The following is a 21,306-nucleotide window of genomic DNA, read 5'->3' as shown; positions in this document are numbered from 1 at the left end:
TTGTCAAGTCAGGCACATATTTTTAATGAAAATGCTTTATTTCTAATGATCATATTAGAATCTTAATATTTTCTAGATCACTGTGCAGAAATACACATAAAAGCTCAACTGAAGATGACTCATCTTCAGAAGAAGAAATGGAATGGAGTACTAACAGTTTGCTTCTGGCCAATCTTTCTATACCTCAGTTAGATGGAACTGCAGATGAAAATAGTGGTAAGTAAATGAGTCTACCATGAACATTTCATTACTTAGGAGCTAAGACTATACTTGATTTTGAAACTATAATCACATTTCCCATGTATTTGGCTTTGTGAGCTATAACAATACTGTTGTGTCTTTGGAACCTTCTGTTCTGAAAGAATATAGGTAAGTGATTCTTCTTTTATTTCTAAAAGGATAACATTTGATTTAAAGCTTCATGTACTTTAGTTTGCCATGTTAACATAATGTAGAAAGTATGCTCATACAAAGAGCATATTATTTTATCAAAAACTTAACAGTTGGGGTTAAAGCACCACACTATGACGCTCTCCAAAGCCACTCAGTATGAGTTCAATCCCCTGCCTGGCAGCTGACCCATATGGCATGGCAGATCTCCCCTGTCTCGCCCACTCCTCCCCTCAGCAGTGTACTTTATCAATCTGCCTGTTCTGCTCCCCACTCTGTCTCTGTGAATCCTCTCACCCACCACACCTCTAGCCTCTAGCCTAGTTCTGTAAGCATAAGTAAACAAATCAATAAATAATCTTTTTTTAAAGATTTATTTAAAAGTAAATAAAATTTTTTTTAAGATTTATTTATTTATGCTCACAGAACTGGGGTACAGGCCAGAGGTGTGGTGGGTGAGAGGATTCATCAGAGACAGAGTGGGGAACAGAACCAGGCACATTGACAAAGTACATTGCTGAGGATAGCCACGGGCGGGTCAAAAGAGGTCTGCTACGCCATGTGGGTCAGCTCCCTGGCCAATGATCAAACTCGTGTTGCAGTTGTGCCACCAAGGAGAGCCCAGTTAATAAATCTTTTTGAAAAAATGTTAAAAAAAAAAAAAAAACTTCACAATGACAATTCTTTTCCTTTACTCCCCCAAAATACATTAAGTATTAATATAATCTGTTATTACCTAAGGACTGTGTGTTTAAAATAATGATTAATAATTAGTTGTAACTAACTGTTAGGGTTATTTAAGCTTGAATTATTATCCTGTTAGGAGTAAACTGTTGAGATAACCATTTTAAACATACAGATTTCATATCATTTCATCATAGTATGGAAAAATATATTAAAAATTGAAATAGTTGAAGAAAAATAAATTCTGTTTTCCTCCATTTTAGATAATCCATTGAATAATGAAAATTCTAGAACCCACTCTTCTGTGATTGCAACAAGCAAGCTTTCAGTAAAACCTTCCATCTTTCACAAAGATGCTGCTACGTTAGAACCTCCATCTTCTGCTAAGATTACCTTTCAGTGTAAACACACAAGTGCCCTTTCTTCCCATGTTTTGAACAAGGAAGATATAATTGAAGATCTTTCACAGCCGAACAATGTAGAAAAAGATCATTCAGCTTCTTCTTTTACAAATGAAAGCACTTATTCTATGAATTACCCTGGATCTTTAAGCAGTACCATCCATTCAGAAAACTCTCATAAAGAAAGTAAGAAAGATATCCTCCCAGCATCTTCCTGTGAAAGTAGTATTTTTGATTATGAAGAAGATATTCCATCTGTTACAAGACAAGCACCCAGTAGAAAGTATACAAACATTAGAAAAATTGATAAGGATGTTCCTTTTATACATATGAACCGTCATACTAATGAAAGTGCATTGGGCAAAAATCCTTTCAACTTTTCTGACTTAAGTCATTCAAAAAGTAAATTATCCTCTGAAGGAAATGAAAAGGGAAACAGCACAGCTCTGACTAGTTTATTCCCTTCATCATTAACTGAAAATTGTGACCTACTGTCATGCTCAGGGGAGAATAGAACTATGATGCAGTCTCTTGATAGCATTGCTGATGAAAGTGGACTGAATAAACTTAAAATTAGATATGAAGAATTTCAAGAACATAAGACAGAAAAGCCAAATCTCAGCCAGCAAGCAGCACATTACATGTTTTTTCCCAGTGTTGTTCTTTCCAATTGTCTCAGTAGACCACAGAAACTCTCTCCTGTCACTTATAAACTACAACCCAGCAATAAACAGCCCCGGTTAAAACTGAATAAAAAGAAACTTATAGGTCATCAAGAGATATCTTCTAAAACCAATGAGACTGGATCCCCAAAAGATAATTGTATACAAAATAATTCTTGTAATAGTAATCCTGAGAAGGATAATGTATTGACCAATGATTTAATTAAAGTTAATCGTGGAGCTTTTGAAAATAAAACGTCTACAGATAGTTTTATAGATTGTCACTTTGGAGATGGAACCTTAGAAACTGAGCAATCCTTTGGATTGTATGGAAATAAATACACACTTCGAGCCAAACGCAAGGTAAATTATGAAACTGAAGATAGTGAATCAAGTTTTGTAACACACAACTCAAAAAGCAGCCTACCTCATCCCATGGAAATTGGTGAAAATTTAGATGGAACACTCAAATCTCGAAAACGAAGAAAAATGTCTAAAAAATTGCCCCCTGTCATCATAAAATATATTATTATTAATAGATTTAGAGGGAGAAAAAATATGCTTGTGAAACTAGGAAAAATAGACTCTAAAGAAAAACAAGTGATATTAACAGAGGAAAAAATGGAACTATATAGAAAGCTTGCACCTTTGAAAGATTTTTGGCCAAAAGTTCCTGACTCTCCTGCAACCAAATATCCCATTTATCCACTAACACCAAAGAAAAGTCACAGAAGAAAATCAAAACACAAGTCTGCTAAGAAAAAGACTGGTAAGCAACAAAAAGCAAATAGTGAAAATATTAGAAGAACTTTGTCTTTCCGAAAAAAACGGTCACATGCTATTCTTTCTCCTCCCTTACCATCTTATAATGCTGAAACCGAAGACTGTGATTTGAATTATAGTGATGTTATGTCTAAATTAGGTTTTCTTTCTGAGAGAAGCACAAGTCCCATAAATTCTTCTCCACCTCGCTGCTGGTCTCCCACTGATCCAAGAGCTGAAGAAATTTTGGCTGCTGCAGATAATGAAGCTGTGCTTTTTAAGGGTCCTAACACATACAACAATAGGACTGTTAATTCCCGTATAGAAAAAAATAGTCGAGCAAGAACGCAGATTAAGAAAGCAAAAACAAAACTTGTTAATCCCTCTGTAGTTACTAAGAAAAGGAACAAACGAAACCAGACAAACAAACTAATAGATGAGGGGAAAAAGAAACCAAGAGCAAAACAGAAACAAAAAACAAATGAAAAAGCTACATCGAGAAAGCACATAACTCTTAAAAATGAAAAAATTAAATCTCAGTCTGATGCTGAAGTTAAGTTTGTACTGAAACAGCAGAATGTGCCTGAGTCCTCATATAGTTATGGAGGCTCTCAGCTTCTTCTAAAACAGAAAGATGTGTCACTTGAGGGCTCAACAACAGATCATATACTTTCTGCCCCCCTACCTACCGGAATTCATGCACAACAGAATTTGTCTGGCTGTTTCTCTTCTTTCTTAGAAAGCAAGAAGCCTATAGATCTGCAGACATTCCCCAATTCACGAGATGACTTGCATGCATCAGTTTGTAATTCTTTGGGACCTGGAATCTCAAAAATTAATGTTCAGAGATCTCATAATCAAAGTGCTATATTTACTCTAAAGGAATCAACTTTGATTCAAAAAAATATATTTGACCTTTCTAATCATTTGTCTCAGGTAGCACAGAACACACAGATGTCATCGGGCATTATGGCTCCAAAAACAGAAGAAAATGCAGATATGCAAAAAAACTACTTGTCATCTATCGGGAAGTTAAATGAGTATTGTAATCCTCTAGAATCAAAACCAGACCAAGCATATGGCCCTAATATTTTGCATTGTAAAGACAGTCAACAGCAGATTGTGTGTATGGCAGAACAGTCAAAGCACAGTGAAACTTGTTCTCCAGGAAATGCAGTTTCAGAGGAAAACCAAATATCTAATAATTGCTTTGTGACTTCCTTGAGAAGTCCAATCAAACAAATAGCATGGGAACAAAAACAGAGGGGCTTTATTTTAGATATGTCAAATTTTAAACCTGAAAGGGTAAAACAGAGGTCTTTGTCAGAAGCAATGTCACAAACCAAAGCACTTTCTCAGTGTAAAAGTCAAAATGTGTCAGCACCTTCAGCATTTGGTGAAGGACAGTCTGGACTGGCAGTTCTAAAAGAATTGTTACAAAAGAGGCAGCAGAAAGCACAAAATTCAAATATTATGCAAGACCCACTACCTAATAAACACCATCCAAGCAAAAATATCTCGGATTCCTTTGAACAAAACAAAACCATTAAGCGAACACGATCAGTAACATCTCCAAGAAAACCTCGAACTCCCAGAAGTACAAAACCTAAAGAAAAAATTCCTAAACTTATTAAAGTAGACTCTCTAAATTTACAGAAGTCCAGCCAATTGGATAACTCCCTGTCAGATGACAGTCCCATTTTTTTTTCAGATCCAGGTTTTGAAAGTTGTTACTCACTTGAAGATAGTTTGTCACCTGAACATAATTATAATTTTGATATTAATGCAATAGGTCAAACTGGATTTTGTAGTTTTTATTCTGGAAGTCAGTTTGTCCCAGCTGATCAGAATTTGCCTCAAAAGTTCCTAAGTGATGCAGTTCAGGATCTTTTCCCAGGACAGACTATAGAGAAAACTGAGTTTTTAAGTCATGATAACCAAAAATGTGATGAAGATAAACATCGTGCCTCTGACTCAGCTTCTTGGATTAGATCTGGGACTCTAAGCCCTGAACTATTTGAGAAATCATCCATAGACAGCACTGATAATCACCGGCACAACCAATGGAAAAATAGCTTTCATCCACTAACAACTCGCTCTAATTCCATAATGGATTCTTTCTGTGTCCAGCAGGCAGAGGACTGTCAAAATGAAAAATCCAGATTGAATAGGAATTCAGTAGGCAAAGAAGTTTTTCTTAATCTTTCACAGCCAAGCAGTTCAGACTGGATTCAAGGTCATAACAGAAAAGAAATGGGACAATCTCTTGATTCAGTCAATACTTCCTTTACTACAGTACTTTCTTCTCCTGATGGTGAACTTGTAGACGCAGCCTCTGAAGATTTAGAGTTGTATGTTTCAAGAAACAATGATATATTGACATCTACTCCTGATAGTTCACCAAGGTCTGCCAGCTCTCCCTCACAATCTAAAATTGGCAATTTCACCCCTCGAACTGCTCACATTCTAAAACCACTGATGTCCCCACCAAGTAGGGAAGAAATTATGGCAACTTTATTGGATCACGATCTTTCAGAAACTGTTTACCAGGAACCATTTTGCAGTAATCCTTCTGATGTACCAGAAAAGCCCAGGTAATCAGTTATCTTTTTCTGTGGGTCAGTCTAAATAATTATATATAACATTTGGTACCTGACTGCTAGTTTTCTGGCTTATTGCTATCTTTGTAAGTGTATTATTTTGAAAATGACTCATGATTATGAGCTCATGGGGAAAACACAAACTAACTTAATGGTTGTACCTAGAGAAATTTAAGTTGATAAGTGTTGCTTGATCTTGGATTTACTAATGATTTGCCATTATGTCTCAGGGATTAGAGTTTTAGAGGCTCTGCAACATGATGGCAAGTTAAAAATGATATCATAATACTTTAAAAGTATTATAATTCTTTTTTTTTAAAGATTTATTTATGCACACAGAACTGGGGTACAGGCCAGCGGTGCAGAGGCTGTGAGAGGTTTCACCAGAAACAGAGTGGGGAACAGAACAGGCAGGTCGATGAGGTATACTGCTGAAGGGAGCAGCGGGCAGGTCAGGAGAGGTCTGTTGCACCATGTGGTCACCTCTGGAGCTGGGATCGAACTCATGCTAAAGTGCCTGCTTCTTAGTGCTGTGCTTTAACCCGCTGCACCACCACAGAGGGCCCCTTATAGTTCTTTTTTTAACACTTCATTTTTTTTTTTTTTAAGATTTATTTATTCATACAGAACTGGGGTACAGGCCAGAGATGCGGAGGGCGAGAGGATTCACCAGAGACAGAGTGGGGTACAGAACAGGCAGATCGACGAAGTACACTACTGAGGGGAGCAGCGGGCAGGTCAGGAGAGGTCTGCCTCGCCATGTGGATCTCCTCCGGGGCAGGCGGGCAGGCGGGAATCGAACTCATGCGGAAGTGGCTTAAGATTCCAAGTGCTGTGCTTTAACCCGCTGCGCCACCTGGGAGGGCCTAACACTTCATTTTTAAGTGCTTAAAAATGAACATGCATTTGTCTAAGTACTCTGATGATATATATCTCTAAATAAGGATTACTTTACATTGTTTCAGTTGTATACCTTTTTTTTTTTTACTGCCAACAATCTTAAATCATTACTCTGTGCATTTGTAGTATACAGTTATTAGGAGTACAAAGTGGTTATCAGTTCCATATATCTTCTCTTTCTTTTAGGAGTCTTTTCAAAAAAGTGACTGGGACACATAGGTGGTAAACCAGTAGCAAAGTGGAAAGGAATCATAACATGCTTTATTTATTGTTAATTAAATAGGTCTCCTGTACCACTTCCATCACCACGGGTAGAACATTAGCTGAGAAGAGTAAGCTGGGAACATGATTTAATTCAGCATGGTTTTTGGTCCTGCTCTCACATCTTTGATCACATTTACCTAATCAGTTGCAGAAAGAAGTAGCTTATTTCAGCCGTCTAGTCAGAGCAGAGGAAGATCTAAACTGCTGAGACATACCCCTACTTAGCCTGAATGATGGAAAAAAAACATGATGAACCAGCCAAGGGCAAGAGGCTGCACTGACCTTTAGCCAGTCTATTTTTCTGACCCTTAGTTAAAAAGACACAATACCAGGCTTTTACCAGGCTTATTAACTTTTTGCAGGAATCCATTAAAGAAAGGGGTTATTAAAAATATAGGATAGATATGTCTCCTCTAACCATTTTAAGTAAGACAAAATCTGTCCTCCCCAACAGTTTTCCTGTTTTGTTTTGCTCTGGTTTGTACTTAATATGATTTTGTACAGTGGAATGGTCTCTGCTTTACTTCACTGCCAGAATATATGAATGTCTGTTCCTTATGTGTGAGTTTTCATTATTTTGAGCTCTTTGATCTTATCAGGAATTGTATGGTATATTTTTTAATAGAAATATTTTTTCTGCCTCAGTTCAACACATCGTTTTCATTCCTTATATGTGTGCTAGTCTTTAACTCTGTATTGCTATTAGTTGTTTTTGTCCAACTCTGATACTTATCCTATAGCTAAAATTAAAAAGTGAGAGATAGAACTTCTGAAGACGTTTTTTTTTAACTTAGAAATTATAAAAGATGGTATCTTAGCCCTTTTATGTATAGCTTTTATTTTGTTTTGTGAAATATGATCTTACTATAATCACACTATTGTATCCAGGCTTTTCACTTAACATATTGTAAATATTTTTTGATTTTGAGTTTCTTGAAACATCATCTAAATGCTTGCAAAATATTTAATAACATGAATATATCATCAGACAGAAGTGTTGTTCCCTATTTTGCCACTAAAGATAATTATGTGATTATCTTCATAAAGCAGTGCATATATTTTGGAGTTTTTCTATATAACACTAGATGTAGAATTTCTGAAAAATTTATGATTCTTGATTTATAATGAGTTTAATCATGCTGCTGATAGTATTCAAGACAGCTAAGTTTACCACACCGCGCCAATTTTTTTTTATTGTTGACTTCATTATGATCATTGCATATCAGTCATTCATTAGAATTGGGGAGAGTCACGTGACATGTGACCTCATTCCCTTCAATAGTGGTAATTCTTCGATTTTCATATAGCTGATAGGTGGTCAGTCCATAGAAGTGCTAGATCCTGGTTTTGGAAGTAACAAGTAGGGATCCTGGTTTTGGAAGTAACAAAGAGAGGAAGGAACTTTGTTAACCCTAATGCCTTCCTTCAGTTCCAAAGCAGAAAAAATGAATCGAGTTAACTGAGTTTTATCTAGAAAATGACAGGACTTGGGAAATTGTGCTTAAGAGAAATACTTGAAAACAAACTAAAAACTGTTTTCATAGCCAAGAAAGAGCTATCATAAGGAGAAAAGAGTAGACTGCTGCTGTAGGAGGAAAAAATGGTATCAGTGGATATATGTTAGAAAAGGACAGAGGAATAGCTTAATATTTGTAACTATTGGAAATTAAACCATACACATAACTTAGCAGCATTTATGGGCTTTGGTAACTCAAATTCTTATGACGATGTTAAGCTTTGTCATATAAAGGGGAGGAAGAATTAGAGTAATTTACCTCAGTGATGTGTGTTTTTTTAGTGATCTGAGGAAATTTGAGGGAATACAAATAACTGTTTGAACTGATTGGCTTTGCTAAGCTAGTATAGATACTAGAGAATATAGGAAAAGTCTAGGAAAAAAGGGCTATAGTCACTGATAGTAAGTATGCTTTTATTCATATGTTGTGAAAGTGTAAAATTAAGAAGGCTTAATTTAAGTCTTGGTAAGTTAGCGCTACCTCTGTGAAGAAAAAAGTCTTTATGGGATATGTAAAACAGAAATACTTTTTCTCCTTAGTATTGATGTTACCTTCCAAGGAAATTAATAATAGCCATACCTTTGAGGAAAAGCACATTGAGATTAAGCATGAAGTATACCTCCATAGAATGTATGTGTGTGGAGGGCTTGGAATGAAGATAGAGATGGGCATTTTTTAAGAGTCCCTATTAGAATAAGGAGCTAAGTATTTTGGTCTTTGAGATGAAGCAGTTGTTGTTGTTTATAGGGAAATCGGTGGACGACTTCTCATGGTAGAAACTCGACTTCCAAATGATCTGGCTGAGTTTGAAGGAGACTTTTCCTTGGAAGGACTTCGTCTATGGAAAACAGCATTCTCAGCAATGACTCAAAATCCAAGACCAGGGTCACCCCTTCGCAATGGGCAAGCAGTTGTCAATAAAGTCTCAAGTAATGGCCATAAAATGGTTGAAGACAAAAAAATTATAATTATGCCTTGCAAATGTGCCCCAAGTCGACAACTGGTTCAAGCATGGCTTCTTGCCAAAGAAGAATATGAACGTTCCAAGAAACTGTCTAAAATTGAGCCAAATGGTGTTGTAAAATCTGCTAAGAACTTCAGCTCTTCACTTAACCCAGATGACAAACCTGTAGTGCCTCCAAAACTGGGCACAACTCCACTTAAACTCCCCACTACAGCACATATCAAGGAAGATGTTCATAATTCTCAAATTACTTTACAAGCAACAATCACAGAATGCAATCAAACTGTAAGTGAAAGACAAATGATACCACCAGATACTGCTGCACATGATCACGAAAAAGATGAAGATGATGATGACTATTATGTTAGTTATAGCTCCCCAGATTCTCCAGTAATTCCCCCTTGGCAACAGGCAGCATCCCCAGATTCTACAGCACTAAATAGAAATGACAGCCCCACATCACCAATAGAGGAACTACATTCCCTGACTATTGAGAACTTCTTAAAACCGATAAAAGATGGTATACAGCAAAGCTCCTGTGATGAGCCTAGAGAACCTCTAGTTATATCTCCGATTAATGTAAGGTCAAGAACTGGAAAATGTGACTCACTTTGCCTTCATAGTACACCAATCATACAGAGAAAACTTGTGGAAAGGCTTTCTGAATCAGCTAGCCTTAGTCCTTTATCAACAGGTGAGTTTACAAGTAGCAGAAAGACTCCATAATTATCCTTTGGCAATTAGAAACAAAAACATTAGATGTTACAATGAAAGAAAAAGGTTTCCTAATGAAATTTTAGCTCCAGTATTGAGAGGTTATTGTTATGTTGTTATATTGATATTCACATTATCATATGAAGACTTATCTTTCATCTGTAAAATGTACATCTGATTCTTTTCCTTCTTGCCTTCTCAGTGAAATATTGGAGCCTCTCAGAAATCTTACTGTCTTCTGAACTTGATTTTCTTTTTGTTGGCTTTTTGACATCCAGGTCTTTCACACCCTTAAAATAGAATCCGAACTAAAAACCTGCCTTGGCCAGGTATCTGCCAGACTCTACTCTTTTTTCCTTCCCATTCAGACCCAACTTTCTTAAAGAATTTCTCTATAATTTGACACCTTCACTTATTAACTTCCTCAAGTCACTGTAAACTAGATTCTGCCCCCTTATTTTCAACAGTGTGATTCTTTAAAGATTCTCGGTAACCTTCATGTAATTAAAGTTAAATGTTTTTCAGTTTCCTTGTCACCTATCATGTAAGCCGTCCTTATCCTATTGGCCACCTTCCTTCTTAGAACTACTTCTGCCTTTAACTTTTTTCTGTACCTCCATGTTTTCTTTTGATGCTTAACTCCCTATTGTCAGTTATTATCTAAATATTGAAATTTATTAGGCTTGACTTTAAGCCCTCTTTACTCTTTTTACTACCTCAATCTAATTCTTGCCCACAAATATTTATCTCACAAATATTTTATCTCTAGTTTAGAACTCTTTAAGCTCTCGAACACAGTATCCAGTTGTCTAGTGGCATTTCTAATTGAATACTCACAGGCTACACAAGGTCAGAATTTAAAATCAATTCATGCATACATTTGCCACCCAAAACACCTCATACAGAGACATATTGCCCACACATAGAAATTCTCAGTAATTTCTTTTTTGGTTTTCTTTTTTTCAACGATTAATACCATATCTCTGTCACTGAATTATACGAGTCAGAAACATGGGATTTGTTTCTAATAGCTGCCTGAGTCCCTCACTGCCCATCCTGTGTGGCTTCTAATCCACTACCAAGTCCTGTTCCTTTTTTTGTTTCCAAAATAGCCAAATCTCTGAGCCTTTACTTTTACCTCTACCATCACACTCTTAGGCTAAGCTGACATCATCTTTTGCCTTGGTATCTGCATTGTCCTTACTCCCCCAGCAGTTACCACTTGTTCAGTAATCAGGAAGTTCCCACTCTGTTCCTAGACAATTACTGCTCTTTAGATTTCAATTCAAAAAGACTTCCGAATCTCATTGATTAGATAAAAATTCCTAATTATCTGTTGCTTTTACTTACCCATTATAATTTTACATTTCTGTATATATTTGAAGAATATCTGATCCCTATGATGGTAGAAAAAAATTTTTTTTACTTCTGTATATTTTTTACATCATTTCATATTTGTACAGTTTGCTCTCATGAACCATCACTGTGAAACTGTCATAAATATTAAGTGATTCCTAAGTTGATTGAAACATTAAGCTCAGTAATTAAAGTATAAATTTTATGCTTTACTTAAAAATACAAAATTTTATAATTTTGGTAGAAATCAGGCTTGCATTAGTTTCAGTTTTATTAGGTCTGGGCAGGGTGTGGGGAGTGATAGATTAATAATCACAGATGGGACATAAAGAGTTTGGAACAACAAAATTTGAAACAAACAAAAAAACAGGTAATTTTCCTTTTGGAATCAGGTAATTATGGAATACATGTTAAATATGAAATTTCTTTCTACAGAACCAAAAACCCAGAAATTGAGTCATAAAAAAGGAAGTAATACTGACACTCTTAGAAGAGTACTCTTAACACAAGCAAAGGTAACTATACTAAACATATTTAAAGATCAATGGAAATCCAATCTTATTCTTAGATTTCAGTTAGATAATTGATAACTTTGTGTGTCAGTTTAAAATTTTTTTATTATATTTTTGATCATTTTGTTTACATATCTTTGAGACAACAAGAAGTAGCCTAATTTTTTTAAGTTTCTTTTTTTGTTGTTGGGATCTAAAAGATTCTTATATGTAAATACAAATATTACAGAGAAAGTGAATATGATAGCCAAAATGTGGATTATGAGGATACAAATACATTAACTGATTACTGGCAAAATCAGAACAATCCAATGACAGCAGAGCTCAAGTAAGTGATTTTTGATCCCACCAAAAATATATCCTTTTTCTTGGTTATATTACTTTTTCCTCAAATATAACAATATTGATTTTTTTCAGTTTATTTTACCAAATAGCAAAGGGAAGCAATGTTATTAGTACTCAAACTTATGAAAGATCATAATTTAAATCTTTATTCAAATACTAAAAATATGACAATCCTTAGAAATAAATGATTATGTATGAAAAATATGTTATTCAAGCATCCTTGGAAATAATAGTGTTAGAAATCAACTCCATATTGGCCACTTCTCATACATCTCATTAACTCCATAAAATATACTTTAGTGTTTCTGTTTAGAAATTATAAAGATTTTAAGTCTCTTATAAAATTTTGAATTACAAAGTAATATTGAGTTGTAAGCTGTTTATATAAAAGCAAGTATTGTAAACATAAATGAACACTGAAGAAAATGTTTCAATTTAAAAATCAGGAAAAAAAAGTAGACTTTAAGAATATTTTTTTCTAAACCTTGAAGTATATTTGTTTATCTTTTAGACACACACCTATTAAGGTAAAATGAATATCCAAAATCTTTGATGAGCTTTAGCCAAAGTAGTTGCAAATACATTTCTTGCTTGCTTGTCAAACTTCCAGAGGATATCAGGATAATATCCATGTGGTATAAACATTAACTCTCTACAAAACTATTATTTTCAGTATTTGTGACTCAAATATCAACATATACTCAATGTATGATTTTACAGATTATATCAGATAGTCTATATATATCCAGTTCTGGTATCTTAAATTACTAGCATGAAAAAAATGTTAATAAAGTAGTTTCTTCTTGAACTTAAAGATACACGTTAAGTTTACTATGTATCACTACATACATAAAGCTTATTTAAGTAGGACTAAATTATTAAAGAAACAAAATGATTGTTCATCTATCTTTTTTGGCTATGTGTGTGTGTGTGTGTGTTTTTTAATAGGATCAGTTTGCAGCAGTAAATACTCCAAAGAAAGAAACTTCTCAGATTGATGGACCCTCTTTAAATAATACCTATGGTTTCAAAGTCAGCATTCAAAACTTACAGGAGGCAAAGGCTTTACATGAGGTAAAAGGAATGCAAAATACAATGATACTATTTAGCTCCAATGTTTTATTTGATAAAACATGTATGGAAATTGTTTTATAGAGGGACGACTACATTGAATGATTATTACTGTTAATTTTTACTATTTTATATGTATATAAAGTAGTGAAACTTTTTTTTTAAGATTTATTTATTTGTGCATACAGAACTGGGGTACAGGCCAGAGGCTCAGGGGCGGCAAGAGGCTTCACCAGAGACAGAGTGGGGAGCAGAACAGGCAGATCGATGAAGTACACTGCTGAGGGGAGCAGCGGGCGGGTCAGGAGAGGTCTGCCATGCCATGTGGTCACCTCCGGGGCAGGTGGGAATCGAACTCATGAGGAAGTGGCTTTAGCTTCTCAGTGCTGTGCTTTAACCCGCTGTGCCACCAGGGAGGGCCAAGTAGTGAAACTTTTAAAGTAGCCATTAGTTAATGAGACTGCTTTATGGTTCCATAATTTTCACAAATTCCTTTTTTCATTTTAGCAGCTTTTAATGAAAGTTGTATATAACACTGCTTTATTTCTGCATCACTTAATAGGGAAAAAGAACAAAATCTCTAGTAATTTTTATATTGGTAACATGTTGAAAGGGTGACTTATATACATTAGATTAAATTAAAAAATGTTTAAAGAGTTATTTATTTATGCATATAAGAGCTAAGTGTGTAGGTTAGAGGTGTGAGGTTAAGGGGAAAGAGGATTCACCAGAGACAGTGGGAAACAGAAATGGAAGATATACTGAAATACACTGCTCAGAGTAGCAGTTGGCTGGACATGAGAGGTCTGATGTGCCATGTGGTTTAGCTACCTAGCAATTGAACTCATACTGCAGTGGCTGGCAGTAGCTTGATAGCACTGAGACTTAACTCCTTGCCCCACCAGAGAGGTCCAAAATGAAAATATTTTAAGTTAATTCAAGCTTTTCCTTTTTAAAAATGTGACTATAATACATTTTTAGTTGTACTGTGATGTTCAGACAGTTTTATGTCTTGCATTTAAAGCAGAAAATTAAACTCTGATTTTTATTCTTAACTCAATTTTGTTTTAAACTGCTCTAAGGGATCAGTTGAGAAAAAATTAACATTTTTCTCATTTTTACTCTAAACTTTAAGAATTGTACTTTTTTAGAGATGGATTGAAATAGTTTATTAACTACCATATTTGAAATTTGTACTTTTCCCCCCATTCATTCAACAGCATTCACTTAGTTCCTATTTAATATGTAGCCCTGTAGTATCATATCCTTGAAACCCAGATCATTAATAAATTCAGGAGCACATACAAGTTACACACCCAAAATTAGAAAATTAAAGAAAATATTGTTTAAAAATATTTATTAAGCAAATTTGATAAGTGATAGCCAAAAAACTTGTTAAATTTAGTTATTTTATTATTTGAAAAATATAAATTTCTTCTTAAAATGTTACTTTATTCTGTCTAACTTCAATTTAAGAGTCATGCGACCACTGAAGTTAAAATACTAGGTCTGGCAGATTTCTCTTAGTTTCTTCCAGCATAGGCTTTCTTCATTCAAAGCATATTGTATATAGCCACCTGGTGGTCAAATAGGGAATGGATTCCAAAAATCTCACAGTTTATTCTAGTCTTCTGTAGTAAATCATGCACATAATATTTTTTTCCTGTTTCCCATTACAGGGAACTCCCTTATGTTTATATACACTCACTGCAAAAGAGGGGAATAATAGTCCTACTCTTCCTTTCTGGTCTACTACTTTCCTAGTCACAGTAAATCTCTTTTTCCATGCCTTCATTCAATGTTTATTAAAAGAAAAAGAAAAATTAATACCTGTGAGATCAATAACTATTTTATGTCAAGGAATAGAAGGGTAAAATTTGAGCTTTGACCTAGCAAATAGTAAATTAACCATCAAGACTTTTTTACCTGAAATTATCTTCCCTGTCCTTCATATTCTCTGTATGTTCATCCTTTTCTAATTAAACTGGATTATTTGTTTATATTTAGAAAGAGGTGCTTATTGTTGAGGGAAAAATCAGTAGCAAAGAATATATATTTAAAAAGTAAAGGTCTTACCTTTAGCTCCACATTTTACTTTTTTTTTTTTTAATACAAACAGCAGTATAGGACCTCGCTGGTAGCCTAGGGGCCAAGTCTCTCAGCACTATACCACTGCTTCCTGAGTTCAATTCCTAGCCAGGGAGCTAACCCCCATATGGCAAGGACTTCTCCTGTCTTAACCTCTGCATCCCCTTGCAGTTTATTTCAGTGTATCTGACTCTTCGGCTCCTCACTGTGTCTATGGTGGAAAATGTGATTTTCTTTTTTTATATAGAAGAGCTGTGGTATTAGATAAGCAGTGAGAGCTGACCTATACCCCAGCTCTTCTACACAAAAATAAAAAAAATTAATAATTAAACAAAAAAGAAACAACAATATATATTTCTTGAAGTATTGGATTTGTGGGTATTTTATTATTTTTGTTTTAAAGATTTATTTATTTGTGCATACAGAACTGGGGTGCAGGCCAGAGGCTCAGGGGCGGTGAGAGGCTTCACCAGAGACAGAGCGGGGAACAGAACAGGCAGATCAACAAAGTACACTGCTGAGGGGAGCAGCAGGCTGGTCAGGAGAGGTCTGCCATGCATGTGGTCACCGGCGGGATTCGAACTCATGCCGAAGCGGCTTTAGATTCTCAGTGCTGTGCTTTAACCTGCTACGCCACCAGGGAGAGCCTTATTATTCTTTTATGGTTTGCACTTGCATAACTTCTGTATATTTTAAAAGGTATTTATATTCACACTTAGTAATGAATGTATGCGGTATTACAAGTGCATGGTAGAAAGCTCAATCAAGACAAAAATAATTAGAATCAAAATAAGCTTCGTTCCCACCTCAGACTAAGCAATCTCCTTCTCTAAAGGCAATAAGCAGTTCTATGTTTTTAATGTTTCTGTAGAAATCTTCTATGTGTTCTTACTATTTTTTTTCACATACAGAGAAGCATACTGGTACCATTTATTAATGTATTATGGTACTCTTTTCATACTAGGACATACAGCTCTGACTCATTCTTTTGAAAATGTTAAAGATTATAAAATATTCCATGTATGTGGTCTTTATAAATATCACATAATTTAAGTAATTAGTTCCCAGCAAATAGAGACTTAGGTTCTTTCCCAGCCTTTTATAATTTATAAAAGTTTAGAAATACTATTATCTTTAGTAAGTATCATTGTGCATATATTTCTGGTAACCTATCAGTATATATGAACAATATATTCTTAGGAGTGGAATAACTAGATTAACAGGTAATGTTCATTTTTAGTTTTGATGGATACTTATAAGTTATCCTCTAAAGAGGCTTACCAAATTATCTCACCATCACTAATAAGATTTGTATTTACAATTACTTAGGTTTTGAATGCAAAGTAAGTACAAATTCTTCACTGTTTTTTTTTTTATTGTAATAGTTCTAAATATTGTAAAAATATTCTACTTTCCTAAGCCAGAAAGGATAAGAAAAATACCGATGGCTTCACTCATAGCAGGAGCATAGGACCAGGGGGAGAAAATAAGAATAATAATAATGATGATGATGATGAACAACTATATACCAGAGACATTTTACAGGGGGGTGGAGTGGGAAGTGGGGAGTGGGAAATGGGATCAAAAATGGGGGTAGGGGGGTGGGGAGTGCCCTGGACTATGGTGATGGCACATGGGTGATTTGGTGATGGGAAGCCCATGGGGATTACATCTGAGATGGAAAAGGGCACAAAATGATGTAAAAATAAACTTATAATAATAACCAAAAAAAATGTAAAAAAAAAGTATTTTCCATTGCCAGCAATATGTTCATTACTGGTACAATGCTGGACTAAACTCCAGCTAAATCATGAATGTAGCCTATGTTTTGTTTTTCTTCCCAGAGGTTTTATTTACTCTATCTTGATCTTAGAATTTAAAAAGACATGTAAAAAGCTTTGTTTAAAAATATATGTAAAGGGCCCTCCCTGGCGGCACAGCGCATTAAAGCACAGCACTAAGAAGCTAAAGCCACTTCAGCATGAGTTCAATCCCCGCCCTAGAGGTGATCCACATGGCGTGGCAGACCTCTCCTGGCCCACCCGCTGCTCCCCTCAGCAATGTACTTCATCAGTCTGCTCCCCACTCTGTCTCTGGTGAATCCTCTCACCCCCTGCACCTCTGGCCTGTACCCCAGTTCTGTATGCATAAATAAATACATCATTTAAAAAATATATATATATAAAGCAAATACAAAAGTCTAAAAAGTAGCCCTCAAGTGCCAGAGAATAGGCATATGCCTCAAACTAAACTCTCTTTTTAAACTATAGGTAAAAGGTGTAATTGAATTAACTTGGTAGAAAGTAAAAGGAACAGATTTTGGTTTGTATGTACAATCACTTGGATGAGTCATTTTCTTAAACAAATTGAAACTGTCTAGATTTGAATATATTCTAGACCAAGAATTTTAAGTAGCTATTATCATTGAGGAATTATAGCACAACTGATTTTCTAAAATAAAAATATGATTTATTTAACCTCAGAAGAAAAGATCTTTTGGGGCCTCTCTGATCTTTTGGGCACAGGGGTTAAACTCTTAGGACTATCAAGCTATCTCCAGCCACTGCATCATGAGTTCATTTGCTGGCTAGGGAGCCAAAGCACATGGCACAGCAGATCTCTTCTATTGCATCTCTGCTCCCCTCAACAGTGTAGTTCAGTAGATCTGCCTGCTCTGCTCCACTCTCTGTCTCTGGTGAATCCTCTCATCTCTTACACCTCTGGCCTTGACCCTAGTTCTTGTATGCAATAATAATTTTTAAAAAAAAAGTCTTTGGAGAAGTAAAATTCTTTTTTTTTTTTAAAAGATTTATTTATTTATTCATAGAGAACTGGGGTTCAAGCCAGAGGTGGCAGGGGTGGTGAGAGACTTCACCAGAGACAGAGTGGGGAGCAAAACTGGTAGATCAACAAAGTAACACTGAGGGGAGCAGCAGACAGGTCAGGAGAGGTCTGTCGCACCATGTGGGTCACCTCTGGGGCCAGGGATCAAACTTGTACTGAAGTAGGTGCAGCTAGCTTGTAGTGCTGCATCCTAACCCGTTGCGCCACCAGAGAGGGCCTAGTAAAAATCTTTTAATCTGTTAAACTGTGACTGTGTCCTTCATAGTTTATAGTTTCTTTAATTTTGTATATTTTTTATTAGTATCTAAAGTGAAATAGATATCTTTCAACTTACATGACAAATTTTTAAGCAGAATTTTTGTTTCCTTTTACAGATTCAAAATCTTACCCTAATCAGTGTGGAGTTACATGCTCGAACTAGACGAGACCTAGAACCTGATCCTGAATTTGACCCAATCTGTGCTCTCTTCTACTGCATCTCATCTGACTCTCCATTGCCAGATACAGACAAAACAGAACTCACAGGTGTAATAGTAATTGATAAAGACAAGACAGTCTCTGGTCAAGGTATTATTCATATTATTCTTTTTATAGGCCAACCCAAAAATAAAACCTTTAATGGGACAGTTTCTACAAGGGAGATCTAAGCCAAAGCATAGGAAATTCCTGTCTAAATGTTTGCTGAATTGGCAGTAGGAAGGATATGTGTAATAACTTTAAGACTTCATTAATCTTAAGTTTTTATTGTCAAGTCAGAAGTGATGTAATATAAAGATATCAATAAAATTTCTAACTAGCATAACTAGTTTGTTCTAAATATGACTTGATAAAATCCTGATTGTTAGCATTGTATTGATTGTTCAATGATTATATCTAGATTGGATGAACAGTGTTCCTTACGTATATACATGTACTGGTATTTTGTGGCTAATACAGCATTTCTCTTTGCTTTAAGAAGTTACTACTATAAATTAATAGTTTATAACAAACTTTTAAGATGTATTTTGACTTTGCTTATATCCCTTCTTAAATAAATACTTCTGGCTCAAAAGTGTTTTCATACAGTAAACTATGTGTAAGACATTCTTTGAGATACAAGCTGCAGTTTTAAATGGTAATAAGGGATTTCAGTCAACTGAGGAGAGAATCTTAGCACAGAACTAAACTATAGAGTAATTTGTAGTTTAATCAGGGTAATGCTTGAGTTGGTTTATAACAAGTTACAAGCCAGTTGTTGAATTTCCATACTTTTTTTTTTCAAATGGTTGATATCACATTGGTAGTTTGAAATCAACCATGGTGGGGAAACTTTACATAATAGGAATAGGCAAGCACTACAAATTAGGACTTCTTTTTTTTTTTTTTTTTCCTATAGAGGTAGTTGTAAATATTTCCTGGCATATTACTGATTGGAATATTTTGAATAAACTCTTCCTATAGGAAGAGTAAAGACAAAACAAAGTAATTCAATTTCTTCATGTTTGATACGTTATCTGGGGAAATTTATGAGTAGGTTTTCAGGGAAATAACAAAATCACAAATTTGAGTTTTCAGTTGCATATTAAAATAGAAAACCTCTGAGAAAATTTTTAAGAAATCATGTTAATATGTCTTTGGAGAATGTTCTCTTAAATTGAAGATACTATTATTTACACAATTATATATAATCATTTTAAAATATATTTTATATATTATACATTTATAATAACTTTTTTCTTTTAGATATCAGATATCAGGCTCCACTACTTATTAGATCTGGAATTACAGGACTAGATGTTACCTATGCTGCTGATGAAAAGGCACTTTTTCAAGAAATTACACATATAATAAAGAGGTATTGTTTTACATCTTTTGATTTATCCCATTTTTAGAGTCTAAAAGTTTTACATATGCCCCTTTTGTGCTATTGCTGACTTCTACACATAGAGGTAAGAAAGAGGAAGAGAATTCCTTCCTATAGCCCCTGAAAGTAGTTATCCCTGTAAAGATTTTTCCCTCACTTCCTAGCACCATCACCATTTCTGTCACTTTAGGGATAGGAAAAAGATTGAGGGACCAGTGAAAAACAAATGCTAACTTACTTTCCCTGTTGTATTTTAGCATGAATTTTTTAACGATGATGAAATAATGAGGAATTGTTTTAAAGTTAAATTGTAGTAATCATTAAATAGGCTTCTATATCAGGAACCAACCACCATTTCAGTACTGAGTTAACTTTGCTTAGAAATGTGTGGTAAGGTCTTCCAAATTCTCTCAAATGTCAACTGCGACTTTATGATGTTTCGGTTACTCTTAGTACTGAAGCAGTCAGCTACATAGTTGATTTTGTATATGTGTGGGAATTATTCAATTTTCCTATCCCTGAAAATCCTTTGGATTCTTCTGCCATAGTTTCTCAATTTCAGCATTATGTATTTTTATAGGGAGGTGAGTTGACATACAGATAGTTCAGCTTTAACTGCTCTGAGAAGAGTTTAACCTTAATGAAAGAGCTGAGTAAGCTGCTATTCCCAAAGATTTATTAAGATAAATAAAGTTATGTTAGAAAGCTAATAAGCAAGGCACTATTCTTGAGTGCCTTGGGATCTTTCTGGACTTCCTAATTTATATATTATACAGCCATCTTATGGGTTGCTGAAAGAGTCCATTTGGCTGGTCTATTTATTAATCAATAGTGTTTAATAAATTAGAAGTTTGCTCAGAAATTTCACTTATGTATGGAGAAAAGCACATGGATAACATGTTATTTTTCTCTTGGAAGAACTTAAGAACTACTCTGTAAGTCTGTGTATAACACTGGATCACAAGTATGTCATCAGATGTTGAAATTTCCTTTATAGAATATATTTTGATAGGGTCTCTAAGGACGAAGAAAAATACAACCAGTACTGTTAACAGAAGACTGAACGCATTCGTTTGACATTTGCTACTTACAGACTAAGAGTAAGGAGGCATTTTTGTGACATTTTTATTTCTGTTAACTAAGTAGAAACTAAAACTATTGAACACCCATTTTAAGAAAATAGGAATGGAATCTGATAAAATATTAGCAAACCAGTTCTAAAAATAGACCTAGTATTCTAATGGCTCACTGGTATATCAGACTTGCAGTGTAGCCATACATATCATATCCATAAATTAATGTTATCCTGTGCTGCAGACATTGGCTAACATCAGGTGTTAAGTGGTAAGATTTGAGCAGCTTGCACATTCCACTGTTTAGATTGGCTTT

At 34.9% G+C, this 21,306-nt stretch overlaps 1 protein-coding gene across 2 annotated transcripts in view; it reads left to right on the top strand.

Annotated features, from left to right (window-relative positions):
• Positions 1–21,306, top strand: part of REV3L (REV3-like, polymerase (DNA directed), zeta, catalytic subunit) — a 133,670-nt gene that overhangs the window by 79,440 nt on the left and 32,924 nt on the right. For both annotated transcript variants that reach the window (XM_012722936.1, XM_004673774.2), the window contains 7 exons: positions 77–216; positions 1,338–5,493; positions 8,928–9,838; positions 11,650–11,729; positions 13,020–13,145; positions 18,449–18,641; positions 19,797–19,908. In XM_012722936.1, coding sequence (XP_012578390.1) covers positions 77–216; positions 1,338–5,493; positions 8,928–9,838; positions 11,650–11,729; positions 13,020–13,145; positions 18,449–18,641; positions 19,797–19,908 — 5,718 coding nt within the window. The remainder of the gene's footprint in view (positions 1–76; positions 217–1,337; positions 5,494–8,927; positions 9,839–11,649; positions 11,730–13,019; positions 13,146–18,448; positions 18,642–19,796; positions 19,909–21,306) is intronic.

This window comes from Condylura cristata, unplaced genomic scaffold (genome assembly GCF_000260355.1).
Source record: "Condylura cristata isolate star-nosed mole 26May11 unplaced genomic scaffold, ConCri1.0 scaffold00001, whole genome shotgun sequence".
NCBI lineage: Eukaryota > Metazoa > Chordata > Mammalia > Eulipotyphla > Talpidae > Condylura > Condylura cristata.
The sequence above is the reverse complement of the archived record's forward strand: the minus strand, read 5'-3'. Positions and strand labels throughout refer to the sequence as shown.